The 21,625-nt window shown below is 39.2% G+C and overlaps 1 protein-coding gene across 3 annotated transcripts in view; it reads right to left on the bottom strand.

The window, feature by feature from the left end:
• The window catches only part of LOC115521213 (TLC domain-containing protein 4-like), a 70,326-nt gene that overhangs the window by 5,783 nt on the left and 42,918 nt on the right, over window positions 1-21,625 (bottom strand). For all 3 annotated transcript variants that reach the window (XM_030326266.1, XM_030326267.1, XM_030326268.1), the window contains exon 6: window positions 14,325-14,398. In XM_030326266.1, the coding sequence (XP_030182126.1) occupies window positions 14,325-14,398 (74 nt within the window). The remainder of the gene's footprint in view (window positions 1-14,324; window positions 14,399-21,625) is intronic.

Genomic DNA, 21,625 nt, shown 5'->3' with positions numbered 1-21,625 from the left:
TCAAAATACATGCAGGATAATATACCCAATGTATGAAAAGAACACTTACAACTCAACCATAAGGCAACAACCCAATTAAAACATGGGCCAAAGACCTTAAACACCTCATCAGGGAAGATACACAAAAGGAAAATAAGAATATGATAAGATGTTCAACATCATTGGTCATTAGAAAACTGTAAATTAAAACAATGAGATACTACTGCATATTTATAAACATAATTAAGATCCCCAAATCTGAAAATCCCGATTGCTGGCAAGGATATGGAACAACAGGAACCCTCAAGCATTGCTGGTGAGAATAAATGGTAAAGCCACTTCGGAAAACAATATGGCAGTTACAATGCTAAACATATTCATAGCATACAACCCAGCAATCACACTCTTAGGTACTTTTCCCCAACTGATTTATGTCCACACAAAAAAATGATGCAAACATACATACAATATGGATCTAGAATATTTTTTATTACAGAAAGTAAGAAAGTGCTCAAAGCAAAATGATAAGTTATATCAAAGGGCCACAGAAGCCAAGTGAAAGAATTCAATGGCAAAGCTGTAACATTCTGAACAAAGTAAACAATGAATAAATAATGTGGTATTGGATTTAAAAAAAAAACCTGATGTATAAAATAAATATTCATGGATCCATAGTAATATAAACAAATGAAGGAATTAATGATTGGAGGAGAAAAGATAAATATCCTGTACAGAATAATTACAAATGATTTATGTAGATATTGTAATCTCAACGAGTTGAAACATAACTCCCCACTGCTATTCACAGGGACTCCCTTCCAGAGTTCAGTATAGAAGGCAGGTGATGTAGTAAGAGTAACTTTAAAACAGAAATGTGACAAACTCTACTTCAGCGAGGTGAGCAAGGTGAACATCAACAGTGATAAGTCATGTTTATAGTGTTCAGGCCTGGCACGCTGTCGTGAGAATGGCACTTTACTTCCACTGTCTTCCTCCAAAAACCCATAACCCGAGTCTAATGATGAGGAAAACATGAGACAAATCCAAATTGAAAACTACTCTGCAAAACCTGACCGGGACTCCTCAAAAACAACCAAAGTCTGAGAAACCATCACAACAGAGAGGAGTCTTTGGGAACCTTCTGTAACTTCCTTGCAACTTTTGGAGACGTCTAAAATTATTTTTTTATTTTAATTTTTTTCAATGTTTGTTCATTTTTGAGAGACCAAGCACGAACAGGGGAGGGGCAGAGAGAGGGGGAGACACAGAATCTGAAGCAGGCTCCAGGGCTCTGAGTTGTCAGCACAGAGCCCGACATGGAGCTCGAACTCATGAACCGTGAGATCACGACCTGAGCTGAGTCGGACGCTTAACCAAATGAGCACCCAGGCACCCCTAAAATTATTCTGAAATGAAGCTTCTTTTAAATTGCAGTACTTTCTCTATTCTGCTTTTTTCTCCTTAAAAAAAAAGATCTTGCCTAATTTTACCTCCTTATTTTAGAGATTAAGTTGTAACTATAGTAAAATATGCCCATGTATCTTAATATTTAACTTGGCTGAATTAGTTATGACTAAGCTAGAAACTGCTCAGCCTCGGTAGCTAAAGCTTAACAGTTAAGAAAACCTTAAAATATTTTACTAAGAGAGATCAAAAGATCAAGTAGGAGTAATTGGTAGGATAAGAGGTATGTTACAATTTCTAAGTGTACGTAGGGTGACAAGAGAGAAGCTCAATTATTCAAGGCAATTAAAAGAGAAACTATTTAGGCAGCAATGGTCAAATTAATAAAATATCACAAATGGAAAAGCGTCACGGAAGCAGTCAAGTCAAAATCTTTTGTTCTAATCCAGATCTTCCATCCTACAGTCTCCTCTATCCAAGGACTTCCCGTTACCCTCAGCCATTCACCTCTTCGACTATACGGGGCCTTGGGATCACTCAAATGACCTCTGTCATCACAACCCTTAGCATCCCACGTTTCACTTTGCCCATTTCCACCTAAAGCCATTCTTTGACCTCCTGACTCTCAGTCCCTCAGTATCAGCTTTCAGACTTTGATTACTTCCGTCCTACCTCCCTGACCTTGGTTGGCTTCAGAAGACCTATCAGCGCCCTCAGGTCTCTCGCCACTTCACCCATCCCACCCTTGTTGCCTACCTCCAAAAGCTCATCACACCAGCTTTCCCAGGCACGTCACATACACGCAGGTGGGTGCTGTGCTCTGCAGACAGGCTGCCGGGGCTCAGAGCCTGCCTCTGCCACTTAACACCTGCATGGCTTTCCTGTTATTGACCTCTATGCCTCAGGTCTAGCTCTACAAACCTGGGGACGATGACAGGACTGCTTTCTGCTAGGAAGCTGTTACGACACACAGTAAGAATCTCCCCCTGCCATATTAAGAACTCAATAAATAACTATTCCTCACCCACATATATTTTTTTAAATGTTTATTTTTGAGAGAAGGAAGGTCAGAGCATGAGCAGGGGAGGGGCTGAGAGAGAATCTGAAGCAGGTTCCAGGCTCTGGGCTGTCAGCACAGAGCGAACGCAGGGCTCGGACCCACAACTGTGAGATCATGACCCGAGCCGAAGTTGGACATTTAACTGACTGAGCCAGCCAGGCGCCCCTCCTCAACCCATACAGATATTAAGGGAAATGGCAGGCACAACTATAATTTAAAAGAGAGCTGGGCTTCTGCTGAATTCTCAAGTTTGCTTTAGTCCCTTTACTTAACTCTACACTCTCCATAAAGTGCTTCCAACCTCTGTGTCACCACTCAAGTCACTTCTCTTCCTCATTCCTTTCTACCTCTTAGTCCCTGCAGAGGAACTGCCTCTTCTATTACTGAGGTATTAAGGTTCCATCAAGCATGAATTCCCAAACTCTGGCCTCAGGGTCTCGAAACTTCTTTTCGGGCACCTTACCTTTATACTCAGATGTTATACTCTTGCCATGCTCAGGACCCCACTCCACCTTCTGGGACTTTAGTCCATCAATTCTCCCCTTCCTCTGTTCCATCTAGATCGATCCCTTTCTTCTTTCTCACCAACATGCTCAATTCTAATCCAAAAGTCTCTCCTCTGCTTGTCTTCCTATCAACTTTTTGAAAGAGAAGTCAACAGTATATTCACAGACATTTTTGTGATACTCACAGCCCAGTACAATATGATCACATTCCCCTGCAAGGAACTGGTCACCAGTGGCTTCCCCAGGCCCAAGACAGTGGGCTCACCTTAGCCTTCATCTCAGGTGGCCTTTCTATAGCATATGACACTGCCAACCATCACACTTCCGTCTCTCCTGACTTCCATGATACTATTTCCTCTTGATTCCCTATAATCACACTTCTCAGTCTCCACTTCTTCTGCCTGTCCCTTAAAATATGTGTGCCCCCAGGGGTGCATGGGTGGCTCAGTCAGTTAAGCGTCTGACTTCAGCTCAGGTCATGATCTTATGGTTCGTGAGTTAGAGCCATACTGGGCTCTGTGCTGACAGCTCAGAGTCTGGAGCCTGCTTGGATTCGGTCTCCCTCTCTCTCTGCCCTCCCCTGCTTGTGCTCTGTCTCTCCCCTGTCTCAAATATAAACATTAAACAAAAATTTTTTTAAATATGTGTGTCTCCCAAACACCATTCCTTCTATATGTGCTACAAGGTCATTTCATCCACTCTCAGAGGCTCACCACCCTAGCACAAATCTTTGACTTCAAGTTCTCTCACACAGACTACTTGTAGTTGCATATTTCTAAGTTACTGTTGAGCATTTTCACCTAATTTTTGGTGAGCATTTACAAATCACAAATTCTCAAATATGCCTAAAACTCAACATGCCAAGAATCAATACCTTACTCCCTGCCTGGCAACCCCTCCTCTACTTACCACCACCACAAAAACCGCCTGTTTCTCTTCTGACCTCCCAATCATTTGTTTGTTTGTTTGTTTGTTTTGACACATGGAACATTTTTATTTTCATGAATAAATGCCATTCTAATATAAAAATTAAGGATTTGCACAAGCAAGCTTTCATATAACACTGAGCCATACAAAATTGTTTTGTATAATTAAATGGCCATATTTCAGACAGCCGATAAGACTAGAAAGAGTGCAGGGGCCATCTTTTCAGTACAGTTTGTGTGTTCGTGTGTCACAAGCATCCCAATGTCTGCTTTTTCTTGTTCAATTCAGGTCTTTCTGTGAAAAATGCGCGTGCGTGTGTGTGTGCGTGTGTGCGTGCTTGTGCGTGGTTTGTAGATTTTATTGATTGATGAAACTGAACTATAGTTGACATAACATAGTATATTAGTTTCAGGTATACAACATAGTGGTTTCACATTGTATACACCAGAATTGATCACCACTGTAAGTCTAGTTAATGTTTGTCATCATACAAAGCTGATACGTTATTGATTGTATTCCCACACTGTACCTTACATCCCCACTCATTTTATAACTGGAAGTTTACACCTACTGATCTTCCAATCTTCAACAACGGTGTCACCATGACTTATTCATCCAAATCAGAAACTTGCAGTCACCCTAGACTATTTCCACAGTCTGTAACCAAGCCCTATTTTATTTGCTAAAGTCTTCCTTATCCCTTCCTGATTCATTCAATTTCCCGCTGCTGCCATTATAATTTTTGGTCCTCAGTATGTCTTACCTCGATGACTACATTGACCTAACTGGTCTCCCTTGAGTTCTAGTCTTTTTCTCTTTTCATAAGTCCTATATTTGGTCCAGACTACTATCCTGTTCTCCAGCACTTCGTGTACTTTCCAAATTTTTGATTGTGTGGAAAGGTGATTATGTAAAAATCCAGACTTATGGAACTTGTCCTTTGGCCTTTACTATGCAATCACCAACCATATTCATCGTCTGCCAATTTTCCATGTGACTAGTGCCTGGTCTTTAAGTCAGTCTCTTTTAAAGGGAAGAGCTCATATATTAATACAAGGTGAAATAATATTTATATTCTCTTATCTTCCTCTCTCACGTCAAAAGGACCACTTATTTTGTTGGCATCTACATCTTCCCTAATTTGAACACACTTTCATTCCATCAAATAAAGGCTAACAGTTTGTGAACATATGTATTGAAGCTGAAAGGGAAACAGGCAGGAAGAAGAAGGAAGACATGCATGTGAGAAGAAAGAACAGAGGGAAAACACTCTTTACCCACCATCCACAGTTATTACTAAGACAGGTGTACAGGAAGATAGAAAATTGTAGGCGTTTATAATCTTCACCCAACCCCACAGAGAAAAATCTGTCTTTGGTCATTTAGCACTTCTTCCTCCACTCCCCTCTAATGAAAATTGAATCTTTCAATTAAGTCCTGGGAATTAACTGTGCAGAGTGTGGTACTAACTACAAATCATGTAAAAACAAGGTATTATTTGGTGTAATTCACATCTGGAAAGAGCAGGAAGGTTCTTTGCAGATAGAGAAAGAAAAAACGTGAGGAAAGAGGATGGGATCATAGAATCAATCCCTCCACACAGCAATGGTTCCGGGAGTTTCTGGAGTTGGGAGTTAAGGATCAGAAGTTTGAATGAGCCTTGGGAAAACTGCAGGGTCTTGGAGATATTGTGAGTTCAAGAGGAGCGAAGAGAATTTTAAGAAGTGTTTCTGTGAGTAACAAACGATCTTTGTTGACATCCTTGGAAAAACTCCAAAAAGGTTTTGGATGCTGTACTGTTTCTGGGACTCTACACAGAGACTGGGCAGTGAGCTGACCCTGGTTATATCCTGGTTGCAAATGTAATTCTTTCAGGCATGTAAACACTGGTATTTAATATTAATCCTGAAATTTTAGGGGTTCAGGAACTTAATTTTAGAAAAGTTGCCCCACACCCCAATATTATTTTGGCTCTCCTTCCCCTACTAAACTATTCCTTCATTGTATGTAGTCTTCCTTATCTTATGCTTCAATTCTAGACACTCAACTTTATCACTTAAATGCCATCTTTTCTCATGGCTTCAAATGTCACCTCTACCTGATCATCCCAAAATTCCTCTCTGTACCTCTCACTACATTCCACTCAGATGCTCTGTTTGTCCTCTTATCTAACATCTCCAGGCCAAATCCACCACCTTCCCCGCCCCCAGTCTTCCTCATACTCCGTATCTTTCGTGGGTCAATTCCTCAAAGGTATATAGTTAAGTGATCTTAAACTCATCCCTTTATCTACCTCTAATTTCTCATCCATTGCCAAAATCCCCTTTCTTCCCTGAAAATCTCTATTTCGTTGTCTTTTCTCTATCCCACAGCCTAAGTGGACTCCTATTTATTTTCAGGACTAATGAAATCACACCATTCATTCACAAAACTAAGAGCTGTCTGCTAACCTCCTAACACTACATTTGCCTCCATCTTCCAATCTATCCTACAAATACCAAAAACTACAATTAACTCAGGGCTATTTTCAGAACGTCTTCCTCTACTAGACTACATTCTCACTGTCCACTGGATCAAGTTCAATCAGCTCTCTCTGACACTCAATACCCTCTATGCCTATCCACCCTCTTCCTAAGGCATACTCTTTAATCCTACAAGTCTGGGTTTCTCTTTCACATGGCATGTTTATGTCACTTTTTAAAAACTCGTGTTCATTTCTTCCTGCTTGAATGGAGGGCCTCCCCTCCCCACCCACTTCTAAAATCATCCCAAAACATTTTAAGGATAGCTCCCACCTTCTCAGGTGAAGACTTGCATGGCAAATATCAATCAATGATAGATCTTAAAATGTGGTCCCTGGACCTCTGAGACTTTTTGGAGGGGCACAGGGGAAAACTATTTTCATAATAATATTAAAATATTATCCACCTTGCTCCTTGGGCTGACTTCTATAACGACGGTGCAAAGCACTGGTAGATAAACCTGGCATCTTAGTGCAAATCATGGCAATGGCACAAAATGGTACTAGTAGACATTGTATTCTCTCCTGCCACACTCTTGCAGTTTAAAACAAAGGAGTAAAAAAAAAAAAAGAAAAAAAAAGTTAAAAAAGGGGGGGGGGGGATAAAGCCAGTTTCACTTAAGAATGCCCCTAATGAAGAATAATAATTTCATTGAATCATGGCCTTTGAGTATATCGTTTTAATACTCTGTGTGATAAAATGGGAAGTATATACAACACACGTCTGCTACAAAGTATAATAGTTGTCTGGAGGAAATACCCTTGGATGATGATTTGAATTGTGAGCTAAACTACATGCTTTTTCCATGGACCATCATTTGTACTTGAAAAAAAAAAAAAACCCTGAAAAACTATGGTTATTTCAACTCGGGTATTTGGCAGGCGTTTTCTCAAAAATGAAAAGTGAGTTTGTCACATCGAGAGAAGAAGCTTGTATTTGTTGCCAATAACAGAATTTGAACTTTCAAATGAAAATCAGAATTTTGGAAAATTTTTATCTGCCACTATGAATTTGGTAGCCTCCCAATACTTAGACTCTTTAAATGATATCAGTGGTGATACTAATGTGACTTTTTTTAATATTACTAATAAATGTACCAACATTTGGAAGACCTACATAACTCAGTGACCCAAACGGCCAAATGACCAAAGCATGATGTTACATAATTAGGCATGTGCAAAAGATTCAAAGCGCAAGAAAGACCAATGGACTTCAATGTAACTATGTATAGAAAGTTTGTTGATATGGTTTCAGATTCTACATTTAACTAACCTTTAAGAAACTACCTCTTGGTGTATTTTGGTAATTTTCAAGAAGAATATCCACAATTATGTGAAAAGGCTACTAAAGTGTTTCTACCTTTTCCTACTACGTTATTAACTCTGAGAGGCCAGGGTTTTTGTTTTTGTTTTTTTTCATGTGCTTCTACCAAAACAACATTTCACAACAGACTGAAAACAGAGCCAGCCCTGAGAATCCGGCTAAATACCATCATGCCAGACACCAGAAAGATCTGCAAAAATGTACACCCGGGACACTGTTCCCTCTAGGATTGTTTTCATTTTGGCAATGTAGTTATTTTTCATACAAAAAACACATTATGTTGACATAAAATATTATTGTTGCTATTAAATGAATTAATAAATATTTTAATGTCGCAGTCTGAAAGTTCCAATCTGGCAAATATCAATAGATAGAAGCCCACAGGAAATAAAAGTTCATTCAAGTCCTCAATAATTTATGAGATCTACAAGTTTGAGAGCAGCTGTTTTACACCATTAATACCAGCACTTTTTTGTTTTCACATAATGTCTTGTTTTACTAGCTCATTATTTTCTATTTTTAAGTCCTATTTTCTCAAACACAGACACACCACTAGACACCATACTTGAAGGTCCCGAAGGCAGGGACTGGGACATTTGGGTACTGAGGAGGTATTTAGTAAGTACTGAATTCACATATCAAGGAGCATATGTACAAAGTTCTTATAAGATATTGAATTTTAATATCAATGCAATGCATAAATATGTCCTCATGACAGTTCATTGCATTTAGGGAAGAAGAAGTTACCACCACTGAATTAGTTTTTATAAAAGAAACCTGATGCACGGTATAACTCAGCAGCAGAAATTTAACTGAAGCCCAGGTGTCTAAGCTTTATTTTAGTCCTCTTCCTCTAGAAGCCACCACATGCATCCCATGTGTCTTCTTAAATTATACAAAGCTCCAAAATAGAGAAAACATAAAAATACCACAAACTCTAAAGAAAACAATTAACCAACAGAAAACTCTAAGAGAGCTTAAGTGGCTGCGCTTGATTTTGTTACTATCTGCTTGCTCTTCCGTGATACCATTTCTTGTTCACATTCCAAACACACTTCTCCCTTTCTTTTTTTTTTTTAATTTTTTTTTCAACGTTTTTATTTATTTTTGGGACAGAGAGAGACAGAGCATGAACGGGGGAGGGGCAGAGAGAGAGAGAGACACAGAACCGGAAACAGGCTCCAGGCTCTGAGCCATCAGCCCAGAGCCTGAAGCGGGGCTCGAACTCACGGACCGCGAGATCGTGACCTGGCTGAAGTCGGACGCTTAACCGACTGCGCCACCCAGGCGCCCCCACTTCTCCCTTTCTTAATTTACTAAAGACTCAAAGATTTTAGATAAAGGTGTAGAATTAAGCTATCTCTAATTTTATGAGTTCTCAGAGAGTTTCAAACAAAAACAAATTGAAGTTCCTTTAAGCGTCAGTTAATTTTCTCCTGCTTCAAAGTCTCATAATCTGAATCACATTCAAGAGATGCTAAGTTTAACTGATCACTTCCCAGGGGTCATTTTTTCAAAAAGCAATTAAATGGCTACTATGTGCCAGACAATGTTGGAGTGCTGGACCATGCAAAGTTGAACAAAATTGCACCCTTGATCTAATGAACACAGAGATGAACCAGAAGAAACAGAGAGAGAGAGAGAGAGAGAGAGAGAGAGAACATTATCATAAAATACACTAATCCTAATGGGGTAAATGTATGTCACTATTGTGGAAGCACAGGTGAGGGACACCCAGCTCAACCCAAAAGAGATGGGATTCAGTGATGGAAATAATCCTCAGGCTGAGTCTTGAAGGATGAGCCAGGAGACCTTTTCAGCATATGGACAAGTTGGAATGAGAGGAGATTTTGGAGGGAAAAATGTGGTGGAAAGAGAGAAGACAGCTATTCTTGGAAAATTTTGTATCACATTGAAGAGCCCACATCTTATCCTGTAATGCAGCAGGAGCCACTGAGGGGATTCAACCAGGGAAGCTGCATGTTCATTTTTGGGTTTTAGGGGGATCATCATGGAAGATACTGATAGAGAAGAGAGACAAAAGGGGAACAGGACCGGAGACAGGTAGACGATCTAGAGCAGGGATCAGCAAAACTTCTTCCACAAAGAGAGTAGACATAAAGTAAGAGGTCTTGGAAGCTGTATGGTCTCTGTCACAATCAACTTTGCTGTTGCAGTGTATCAGCAGTCATGTAAACAAGTGAACAGAGCTGTGCCCCAATAAAACTTCATTTGTGAAAGAACAGCAATGGGTTTGGCCCCCGAGCCTTAGTTTGCCAACCTGCAGTCTAGAACAGCACTGTCCTAAAAAGCTTTCTGCAGTAACGAAAATGGTCTATGGATGTGCTACCCAATTCAGTAGACACTAACCACATGGGGCTGTGAAGCATTTGAAATGTTACAAGTTAGACTGAGAACTGAATTTTTAACTTAATTTAAATGTTAAATAGTTACATGTGGCTTGTGGTTACCCTACTGGATAGTACAGGGTTAGAGTACTGGTACAGTAGCTTAGGCAAGAGATGATGATCGAGGGCACTGACAGTAGAGATGGAGAGTCAGTGGCCAAGGCAAGAAATATTTAGGAGGTTTTCTGGTAAGACCTGGTGATGGACCAAATGTGGGTAAGGGAGAACAGTCAAAGGTGATTCCCACATATCGAGCGGGAGTGACCAAGAATGGCTGGGCCACATGCTGAACGAGAGGATATGAGACTACGGAGGGAAATATGTTGCATTCTATTTTAGACATGTTGAATTTGATGTGCCACCTGGGAGGAGAAAACACTTGACTAAGACACAAAGAAGTGTGTAGTATTAAATATGTTCTTTTTAAGGAGAAAACAACTGTAGTACAGGGATGTTAAATAACTTACCCAAGGTCAGGGCAGGTAAGTGGCAAGGTTGAACTGCAACTTGAGTGTATCTGATTTTAAAACTCACACATTGCTCATTATGCCGAAATGAGCAAACAGGTAATCGCTGCTGCCTTGAAAATAGAACTCACCCCAGGGAGAAGCACTGGGCCACCCCAGAGGAAGATCAGTGGGCCCAGAAGAGAGCCTCAGGGAACACCAGCATGTACGGAACTGTCTCTTACTAAGGAGAGTGAGAGAGGATGGTCAGAGAAATACAAGGACCAGATGAGTGCAGTGTCATGAAAGCAAAGGGAGTTGGGCCTTAGAAGGAGGTGAGGAATAGCATCGAGTCCACAGAGAGACACAAGACAGGCACCAAGGGAGTTCACTCGATTTTGCAACTAGAAGTCACTGGTGCCTCTAATGAGGCAGTTCCAGCAGAATGACAGAGGAGGAAGCCTAACTTGAATGAGTTAAAGAGCAAAAAAGATACAAAAAAGTAGAGAAAGTAAGCATAGACTATGCACTTCCAGTTTAGCATACTGAATATGTACGTCATTTAGAACTTATTGAACATATACCAAACGGCAAGCACGAAATCTCATTGAATCTCACAACAAACTGTGAGATTTATCCCTGTTTTATAGGTAAGAAACCAGGCTTAGAGAGATTAAATAGTTTTCCACTCATGTCCAATGGTAAGTGGGAGAGCTTGGGTCTGAATGTGGGTCTTTTGACTTCAAAGAACGTGCTCTTTGCTCTATACTTCCACGATTTCAGTCTTTGAGGATTGCAGAAGAATTATTATTTTAAAAAATTAAATGGCAGAGCCCAAGGAACTGATTATCTTCCTCAAAAAATAAGATTACATAGGGGTGCCTGGGTGGCTCAGTCAGTTAAGCGTCTAACTTTGGCTCAGGTCACGATCTCACGATTCATGGGTTGGAGCCCCGCGTCGGGCTCTGTGCTCTCAGCTCAGAGCCTGGCGCCTGCTTCAGATTCTGTGTCTCTCTCTCTCTCTCTCTCTGCCCCTCTCCTGCTCATGTTCCCTCTCTCTCTCAAAAATAAATAAATGTTAAAAAAAGATTACACCATCCGCAACAGTGGCATACAAAATAAGATAGTGTATAAGCACTTGGGAAAGAAAAGGTTAAGCAGCAGATCTATAACCCATTCTTTCCTGTTTTGCGGGTGGAAGGACCACTCCTCCCCCTTCCCCCACCACCTTTGGCAAGAAAAAAAGATCAGGCTAATTGCTTGGTAAGCATACTAATGACAGGCCTCCCGATAAATAGACTAACGGTATGTGTTGCTGGAGAGTCTCATCCACGAATGCTTTTAGGACTTAACCTACTCTAGGATTGCTTATGGCAAACAAACCTAGGATGTACAGATTTATGGGGCCTGACCCTCTGGGGAATGTTACATAAGTTATGTAATTATCTGAGTATTATATGGAGATGTGTCATAACCAAGAAAGGTCCTTCTATGTCCGCAATATGAACTATGCATATTGTTTATGGCCCTCATAGATAACTTCCAGAGTGTGCCCGATGCAAAAAGGACCCAGGGAGCCATTTTGATGTATCAGGATCCTTGAGATTATTAGTAAGGTTTAATACCGGATATATTCTCTAACTCACATGAGTCTGATTTGACAGTTTCAATTCTCTGGGTTATCTCTATACTACGTCACAAAAGGCTACATGCAGTCATGGGAGCCTCCCCTGGCTTGGGACTTTGACCTAAGATTTTAAAGATAGGTAAATTTTTCAAAGATGGAGGGTAAATGGATGATGTGAATAAAGAAAGAAACGTCAGAATAACCCAGAGGTGCATGAGACAGTAAGTGTTCAAACCTGACTCTAATGAGTAGTAAGAAATAAGGCTGGAGACACAGGGAGCATGCTGCAATGAATGTCAAAGGGAAGAGTCTAAACAGGATTCAGTTTTTGGAAGAAAATAAGGTATAGAAAATGGAACACAGGGAACACTACGTCGGCAGCACTGTGAGGAAAGGATTGAAGAGAGGGTGAATCTGGAACAAGGGAAGTCAGTTGGAAGGCTATGGCAGTAAGTGAACCATGGACATCCCGAAGGTCCCCAACTAGGACCATGGATATGGAGTGAAAGGAACAGCCAACACTGCACAGAAAAAAACATCAGTAGACCTCGTTAAATGACAGGATAAGGGTAATAAAGCCTCATTACAAATCCATTGGCAAATATGAGTAACTACCTCCCTCCATGAGGTGGAGCTTAATTCCCTCTCTCCCTTGAGAGTGGGCTACATTTTGTATCTTGCTCTTAAAGAACAGAGTAAGGAAAAGAAAAAACTTCACAGTGGAGAAACCTGGCAAATACCACCTCAACCATGTGATGAAAGTTCAAATCCCCACTGATGTCATGTGGACGCATGTACCTCCTGATACGATGTGATGACAAGGGCACTCTGCCTCCATGGAATTCCTCCCCAAACCCCATAACCTCCATCTAGTCATAAGAAAAACAGACAATCCAGACTGGGGGACTCTTTATAGAATAACTGGACAGTACTTCTTAACACTGTCAAAGTCAGAAAAACAGGGAAAGACTCAGAACTGTTACAGACTACAGGAGACCAGGAAGACATGACAACTAAATGCAGTGTGGCAGTCTGGATTGAATCCTAGAACAAAAAAGAAAACACTGCTGGAAAAACTGGTGTAATCCGACAAAGTCTGTAGGTCACTTAAGAGTGATGTATCAATATCGGTTTCTCAGTTTTGACAAATGTCCCAGGGTAATAGAAGACATCAGCAATAGGAAAAACTAGGTGGGGAGGATATAAGAGTTCCTGTGCTATCTTTGCAACTTTTCTGTAAATCTAAAATTAGAACACTGTTTTTCTTTTTCTTTTTTTTTTTTTCAACGTTTATTTATTTTTTTGGGACAGAGAGAGACAGAGCATGAACGGGGGAGGGGCAGAGAGAGAGGGAGACACAGAATCGGAAACAGGCTCCAGGCTCTGAGCCATCAGCCCAGAGCCCGACGCGGGGCTCGAACTCACGGATCGCGAGATCGTGACCTGGCTGAAGTCGGACGCTTAACCGACTGCGCCACCCAGGTGCCCCAGAACACTGTTTTTCTTAAATGAGGAACTCAAGTAATGTCAATATCAGAATTTGGGAACAGGAGTATGTTGGTGTCAAGAATATGAACAGGAAAGGCACCTGGGTGACTTAGTCGGTTAAGCATCTGACTCTTGATTTGGGCTCAGGTCATAATCTCATGGTTCTCGAGTTTGAACCCTGCGTTGAGCCCTACATAGGGCTCCCCACTGACAGTTTGGACTTGCTTGGGATTCTCTCTTTCTCCCTCCCTCCCCCACACTCTCTCTGCCACTCCCCTGCTCGCACGCATGCACACAAGTGCTCACACATGCTCTCTCTCAAAGTAAATAAACTTAAAAAAAAAAAAACAAAAAGAATATGAACAGGACCCAAGATGAACCCAAGTATAATAAAGCATCATCACCTTTCTGAGAGAGCTCTGTTCAAAAGCTAGGACCACCACTTTCTAGCTAGGGGATCTTGGACAAGTTTCTCCAACCCCTCCAACGTTTACTTTCCTCACTTGCACAATGGGGGTAACAGTTCATATCACATATTCTCATTTTTATTTAGTAGCTTTAGGATCTTGGAAAAAAATTTCCCCAAACTAAAGGTAAACAGCATAAGTGTAAAATAATGATATCAATAACTTACCGCTGATTCACAAAGGGGCTAGAAAGTTCTGCAAGCAGGCGAAAATTCCCAACGTATGCCAGTACTCCATCCTTCTGGATGATAAACATAAAACACGATGTCAGGGAGGCCATTCTTATCAAAATTTCCAAATATTAAAGGAACATTCAATAACTTCTCAGCATAAAATAACAATCAATGTCAAAACAGACCAAGTCTCCTAATTTTCTTCATGAGAAATTAGAAATGTCACTAGAATTCTACATTATTTTTAAAAGATAGCATATTGTATACACTTATGTTCATTTATAAAAACAGATTTTAAGCTGTTGTCTCATGTTGAATTAATGAATTCTGCAAATAGCCATCAGTAACGGCATCCTCAAATTGCTGTAGAAATAATTACCAAAGTAGTGTGAATTTCAGCACTTGAGGAATTTTAGAGCAATTAAATACCTAATAGAAACTCATTCTTATATCTATTAATGAAAGCACCTTAAAATCTCAAAAGTGTACTTCATATCCTAATTAACAACATGTGAGCCTGTGAGCCGATGCTTATCTGCCAAATGTAACAACACATGCTAAAACTGATCTATCACATTTGACCTGAAAAAATATTTGTCAATCGGAAGATCCTACAGCTAAAACCCATACTTTCAGGACCTTTCTGAATTTAGAAACATAATACCTGGTACACTGTATGAGTTTAATAATAGGAAAAGTAGAGCAGAGTTAATAAGCATTAGAAAGAACACCAAACGTATACATTCCAAAAATTCATGTAATTTAAAAACTGTTACTAGGTAAATAGAGTCATTCCACCACTTCCAGTTAAATCAGAATTATGATTGTACATGAAAAGAAATAATCCTACCTGCCCCCAAAACATTAGGTATACATGGAACTTCAGTCCTAAAAGCTATATACATGCTGCCTTCCAAATGGGAATATAAAGCAAAAACAAAAAACAAAAAAACCCTTTTTATTTGAAGGGTTTTCAGTTCTTCTCCACGGAAATTATTTTAGAGATTAAAAATTCAGAGCTGGTTTCAAGAATTAGCTTTTCCAAGACTAATCTAGAACTTTTTATAATCTCAAACTCACTGGCCTTAGGGAAACTGAAACATGTGATGAGGAGAAACGGAAGGAGGAGGGACAAAGGGGCAAAGGCACTGGGCAAGGTGAGTACTGTGCACAGGGGGTGACTGGCTTTACCTCAAGTCAAGAGAGGCATAGCCATACCAGTCCAAGCACACATGACAACATAGGAGAAATAACTATGTACATGTGTCACGACTTTATCATGGAAATATGAAGAGTCGGTGTTTATTTGAAATTATATATTTTTCTGTATTATTTACTTTTCTGTTACAATAAAATCTTTTATTTAAACAAACAAGATTAGTTAATAGTGGTAATTAGTCGTAATTAAAAATAGGACTAATTTAACAAATAAAATGCGTGAAACTGTAATATTTTTAGGTTTCCTTTTGCCCTTTTAACTTTCTTTTGGATATTTAAATTTAGGAGGCTACATTATTATATATTTTTAAGAGACATAAATCTGAGACTTTGTAAAAGGAGAATGTAAATACAATGGGACTAATTAAATAGTTGTTACCTATATTTAATAAAAATAATAGTGACATCTTCTTATCCACAATACAGATTTTTCTTTTTCTTTTTCCAGTATTACTTCTCTGAACTGCCTACAGCCTTTGGTGTGTGTGTGTGCGTGTGTGTGTGCGTGTACACAAGCAAGTACACACACACACACACACACACATATACATGCACACACACATATTTTTTTTTCAAGAATGAAATACAGTCCAACATAAAATTACTTTGACTTGTAGCTCTGCTCTTAGGAATCCACATTACAGTATCACTCCAATAGGATGACCTCAACCTAAATTATTTTCTTAACAAAGGTGTGAGCATAAAATACTTGAGACTTTTACTAGCAACAGCAGGCTTTTTGGAGTTACAAGAATTAAGTTCCCAGCTCTCTGAAAAGGTCCATCCACTTTGTATCTATAGGCTTGTTTTGATAGACCAGCTATTTGTCTCTAAGGTCTTTTGCATGTACAAATTCATCATATAAACTATCCACTTCTAAAATAGCCATCCTTGGGGCGCCTGGGTGGCGCAGTCGGTTAAGCGTCCGACTTCAGCCAGGTCACGATCTCGCGGTCCGTGAGTTCGAGCCCCGCGTCAGGCTCTGGGCTGATGGCTCAGAGCCTGGAGCCTGTTTCCCATTCTGTGTCTCCCTCTCTCTCTGCCCCTCCCCCGTTCATGCTCTGTCTCTCTCTGTCCCAAAAATAAAAAATAAACGTTGAAAAAAAAATTTTTTTTAAAAATAATAAATAAAATAGCCATCCTTTTTCAATACTGCAAAGCATACAAAATGGATTCCAAATAAGTTACAGTTCTAGTGAAGAAAATCCTGTTCAATGTGGCTACCATTTTCTGGTAATGCTTTTGAGTTCAGAAGCAGTCTTATTTCCCCAAATGAGCCATTCTTCCATTGTATGCTTGTCACAACCCTCAGACTACATTAACTAACAGAGGTGCTAATAGTTCATCCTTTTGTAGATGCTTACGGGTTCCTCAGCAGTCATCAGTTTTAAAGAAACAGTACATGAATATCTGATTGTTTAATGTAATACTTTTCTGTTTTCTCATCCTCGATTTATTTCCAAATTACAGAAGGACATTCTCTTTACCTCACACTCTACACATATGATTTTACGGCTGGCCAACGCATGCTGGCAATAATTGTAGCTATCTTATAGGCACAGGTCTATGGAAGCCATCTCCCTCCATTTCTGTGAAGTCAAAACTCTCATTGGTTCTTCAGGTTTTGAGAAAGCTAAAGGTGAGAAAGAACTTTCATTATGAAAGCCTCAACATCAGAGGTAAGCAAATCACATCTCTTTGTGGCACTTTTCTACACAAGGTGTAGAAGGTGTTTCACAGGTAGTATCTTTTCATTTTCTTTGGTGAGAAGTGTATAGACCGAATGGAATTTGCCACGTTTACATTTGCACTGCCTGCCAAATGTGCAGACGTATTGAGCAAAATCTAATTCGTCTTTGAACAACACATCAACAATTGTTATTTCATGTGGTTTCTTTATAATCTTCATAGGAGTCAAAAATTCAACTTGAAACTCCATTTTTCAAATCCCAGGAGCTAAGAGCTAGGGGAACATGTTTTTATTGCTGTCATTCCATGCAACATCTGCTAGAGGAAAGAAAGCACGATTATTGGGAATATCCAACAGAATAAGCTCTCTCTACTGTGAGAAACCAACACATCTGTTATTAGAATTTACCCCTTTTTCGCCGACAGGATGTTTTCGTTGCAACCTCTGAATCAGGCAATGTAACTTTACTCAGTTTCATAGAACAGTCAAGGGAACAATAAAATGTGTATATCCATGTGGTATGTCCAAGTTTTATGCCTGCTATTATTTCAACTGAGCGTCAGTGTCTTTTTGGAAGATGAAAAAAGTACAGCTCCATTTAGATGTACTTGTCTGTCTCATTTCAGACTTGTGAGACACAGTCTCTTTAGGCGCTTTTCCATCCCCATCTCTAGCAGGCCTGTATTAGATTGCTGGGGGTGCCATAACAAAGTACCACAGGACGGGTGGCTTAAACAACAGAAACGTATTGTCTTAACAGTTCTGGAGGCTAGAAGTCTGAGATCAAGGTGTTGGCAGGCCCATGCTCCTTCTGGAGGTTCTAGGGAAGGATCTGCTCCAGGCCTCTTTCCTAGTTTCTTGCAGTTCTAGGCATCCCAACTTGGCTTCTTGGCATCCCAACTCCAATCTTCACATGGCATTTTCCCTACGTGCATGTATGTGTCCAAACTTCCCCTTTTTATAAGGATACCAGTCATGTTGGATTAAAGGACCCATCCTATTCACCTATGACCTCATGTTCACTTAACCAAAAACATCTGTAATGACCCTATTTGCAAATAAAGTCACATTCAGTGGTACTAGGGCTCAGATCCTCAACATAAGAATTTGGGGGTAGGATACAATTCAATCCGTAACAATGCCCAATCCTAAATTCTTTTCTGCATATTGTACAGTCTAGTCTCTTTTGGTTATCTAATACCCTAACCCATGTGTCTTTCCATCCACCCATAATACCATCATTATATACTAATGTATATAATAATATATATTATACATATTTCCATATATAATAACTATAACCTTCTTTATTGGTGAACTTTGGGGGCATTCTGGTGTTGGTATCATAGTGTTCTCATTCTCATCTGATCTTCCAAAGGGCAAAGATGACTGTTAATGCTCATAATTACAACACACTTCCATGGTATCATTCAGTGTAATGCGACAATAAATGATCCATTATTATGAACTGCAAATCGTGGGTGCCACAATTTTTTTGCGTCAAAGGGAAAGACTTCACAGGATGCGGGATTTTCAGTAGTAAAACAGTAAAACCAGGATGGACTTGGGCAGGCCACTCCCTTCTTTATTATGAATTTTATTATAATGAATCCAAATGGTAGGTAAACTTTTTCATTTTAATACATAATTAAAATCACATTCCTAGCTCTGAGAAAGAGGAATGAATAAAGAGTAAATGTCTGACCTCTCTAACTCATCCAGCACAAAGAAGCACTTTCAAGTAATAGGAAGCAAATTGCCTTTCATATTCCAAGTTCCTGGATGTTTTATGGACTTATTTTTTAGTTTTGGTGATTTATTTAAAGTTTAGGTGAGTGTTTGCAAAGGAAGTGACTGGGATATTTCAGTTAAGAAAAGGTCAGAAAAATAAGTAATTGTGTTTAGTTGGAGACCATCCTGGTAAAATTAAAAAGCTGAAATGTTCTGCTTTCCTCTTCTCCCATAGTTAAATTCTTTAGTGACTAGGGGAAGGGAGAAGAGCTTTGAAAATAGTGCCCAACTAGAACATGACCCTTGGGGAGGCAACAAATGCAAAGGAAAGAGTTACTTTAGTGAGATTCTTACTTGAACCAGACAGAAAAATTTCAGAAATAGTTGATTCGTATAATCCTCTATCATAATAACTTCATGTACTTAACACTCACTTTTGTTTTTAAAGATAAATTTTCCCATCTATAACATTGCCTTTCTCCCTCAGTTAAAGGTAGCTCTTTTTCCAATCTACTTTTCCTAACAATCTTCTTTTGTTTAGTTTTTTTAAAATGTGTGGCATTCTAGGTAACTATACCCAATGTTTAGAGAATATGACATACCAAATTGCTATAAAATATGAGTTAATATATTCCTAAGGTCAGCCAAAGCCTTGCTAAATTATTTACTATATCTTTCAAATAAATCATTTTATCCAAATATGAAATACAATACTAAAATTTTTTAAGTTTTTGTTTGTGATTTCTAAAATATTTTTAAGCAGACAGTCCAAAGTCATGCAAAATATTGAAATAGTAGCAATCGACTTACTCTTAAATTTTAAGAAACAATTGTAAACATTTCTCTCTAGTGAATTTTAAAAATACAAACTTATTAACTATACTATGTCTAAGACTTTTTTGAGAGTTTAGAAGATTTCTTCGAACTCCTTTCAAGTGGTTATAAAATTAAAAGTAACTATTAACCAAAGTGTCAAATTAGTATCAGATAAAACCGGACTCTATAATAGTCTTTAAATACTAAAAGTTACTAGTAAAAATAGTCAATTTGATATGTTGCTTTCATCTAAATTTAGCCAAAATGCAGTATCTCCACACTGAAAAAACCTCTTGAGTTTATAAAAGAAATGGGCATAGCATCCTGGCTTTTCTTCTAATTTCTCTTTCCTCTTCCCAAAGAAAATGGTTCTCTCATATCTAACACAGTCGTTCTCAAAGTGTGGTCCCCAGACTAGCAGCATCACCAACACCTGGAAATTTGCTAGATGTACATTTTCTTGGGCCCCATCACAGACTTACTGAATTAGTAACCGTGGAGGTCAGAAGAGCAATATAGGTCTAATAGGCCCTCCAGGTGATTCCAATATTGACTAAAGTTAGAGAACTACCATCCTAGCTTACAGATGATCTAGGAATCTCTAAGCCCTCAGGAAACTAGCTCCATACTTCTCTGAAATTGTAATTAGTGAAGATTTACAAACCCCCCATCAGATCCTACAGCATTATCAAGGTAGACCAGCTGCATCCCTCTAGAAATATTTTCCTGACTCCTAAATCCTGAGCTAGGTCAGGTGTTTCAACAGATTTCTCTGCCTGTCTGTTAAAGTACTTACACCCTTGCAAATTATCTATATTCCTTGTGTCTCGTTTACTGTTGTATCCATAAAGCCTAGCACAGTGCCTGGTGCATATTTCCTGAGTTGAACCTCGCCTACTCCTCAGTATGAAGCAAGGAGAATCACCTCCAAAACCAATTCCTAAGAGTCCTGCAAACCTATATCTGAGTGGGTGAGCACTCTGATGAGAATGTAAGTGTTCCATTGTAAAAGAAAAGGAGAAAAATATCCAGATTTTAATTTTGTAAAGAGATCAGTAGAAAAGAATTAGAGGTCATGAGAAATGTGTTATGATAAAAAAAAGTCTTGGTATTTAATCTCCAAAACTTGATACATTTAGATTAGTGAAACAAGACAGAAAAAAGTGGGTTGGCAAGTAAGAGGTGGGGAAGATCACCTCACACCAATCACATTGGCTAATATCAAAGACAAAAAGTAAGTGCTGGCAAGGGTATGGAGAAAAGGGGACCCTCATGCACTGTCGGTGGGAATATAACCTGACGCAGCCACTGTGGAAAACAATAGAGGGTCCTCAAAAAATTAAGAATAAAACTATCATATGATACAGCAATTCCACTTCTCAGTATTCACCTGAAAAAAAAAAAAACAAGAACACCAATGCACCCCTATATTCATCACATTATTTACAACAGCTAAGCTGTGGAAGCAACTGAAGTGCCCATCAATAGATGAATGGATAAAGAAGATGTGGTATGTATATACAATGGAATATTAGCCATCAAAAAGAATGAAATCTTGCCATATTTGAGAACAAGGATGGACTGGACCTGGAGGGTTTTAGGCTACATTAAATAAGTCAGACAAAGAAGCAAATACCACATGATTTCACTTATATGTGGAATCTAAAAAAACAAATGAATAAACAAAAGGGAAAAGAAACAGATTCTAGATACAAAGAACAAACTAATGATTGGCAGAGGAGAGGCGTGTTAGTTGGGGGGCGGTGTCAGAAGGCTAACAGAATGGAAAGGGAAGGGTGTTAAGAGGTACAAACTTCCAGTTATAAGTAGGTCATAAAGA

Source organism: Lynx canadensis, chromosome C1, assembly GCF_007474595.2.
Source record: "Lynx canadensis isolate LIC74 chromosome C1, mLynCan4.pri.v2, whole genome shotgun sequence".
Classification (NCBI taxonomy): Eukaryota; Metazoa; Chordata; class Mammalia; order Carnivora; family Felidae; genus Lynx; species Lynx canadensis.
The sequence above is the reverse complement of the archived record's forward strand: the minus strand, read 5'-3'. Positions and strand labels throughout refer to the sequence as shown.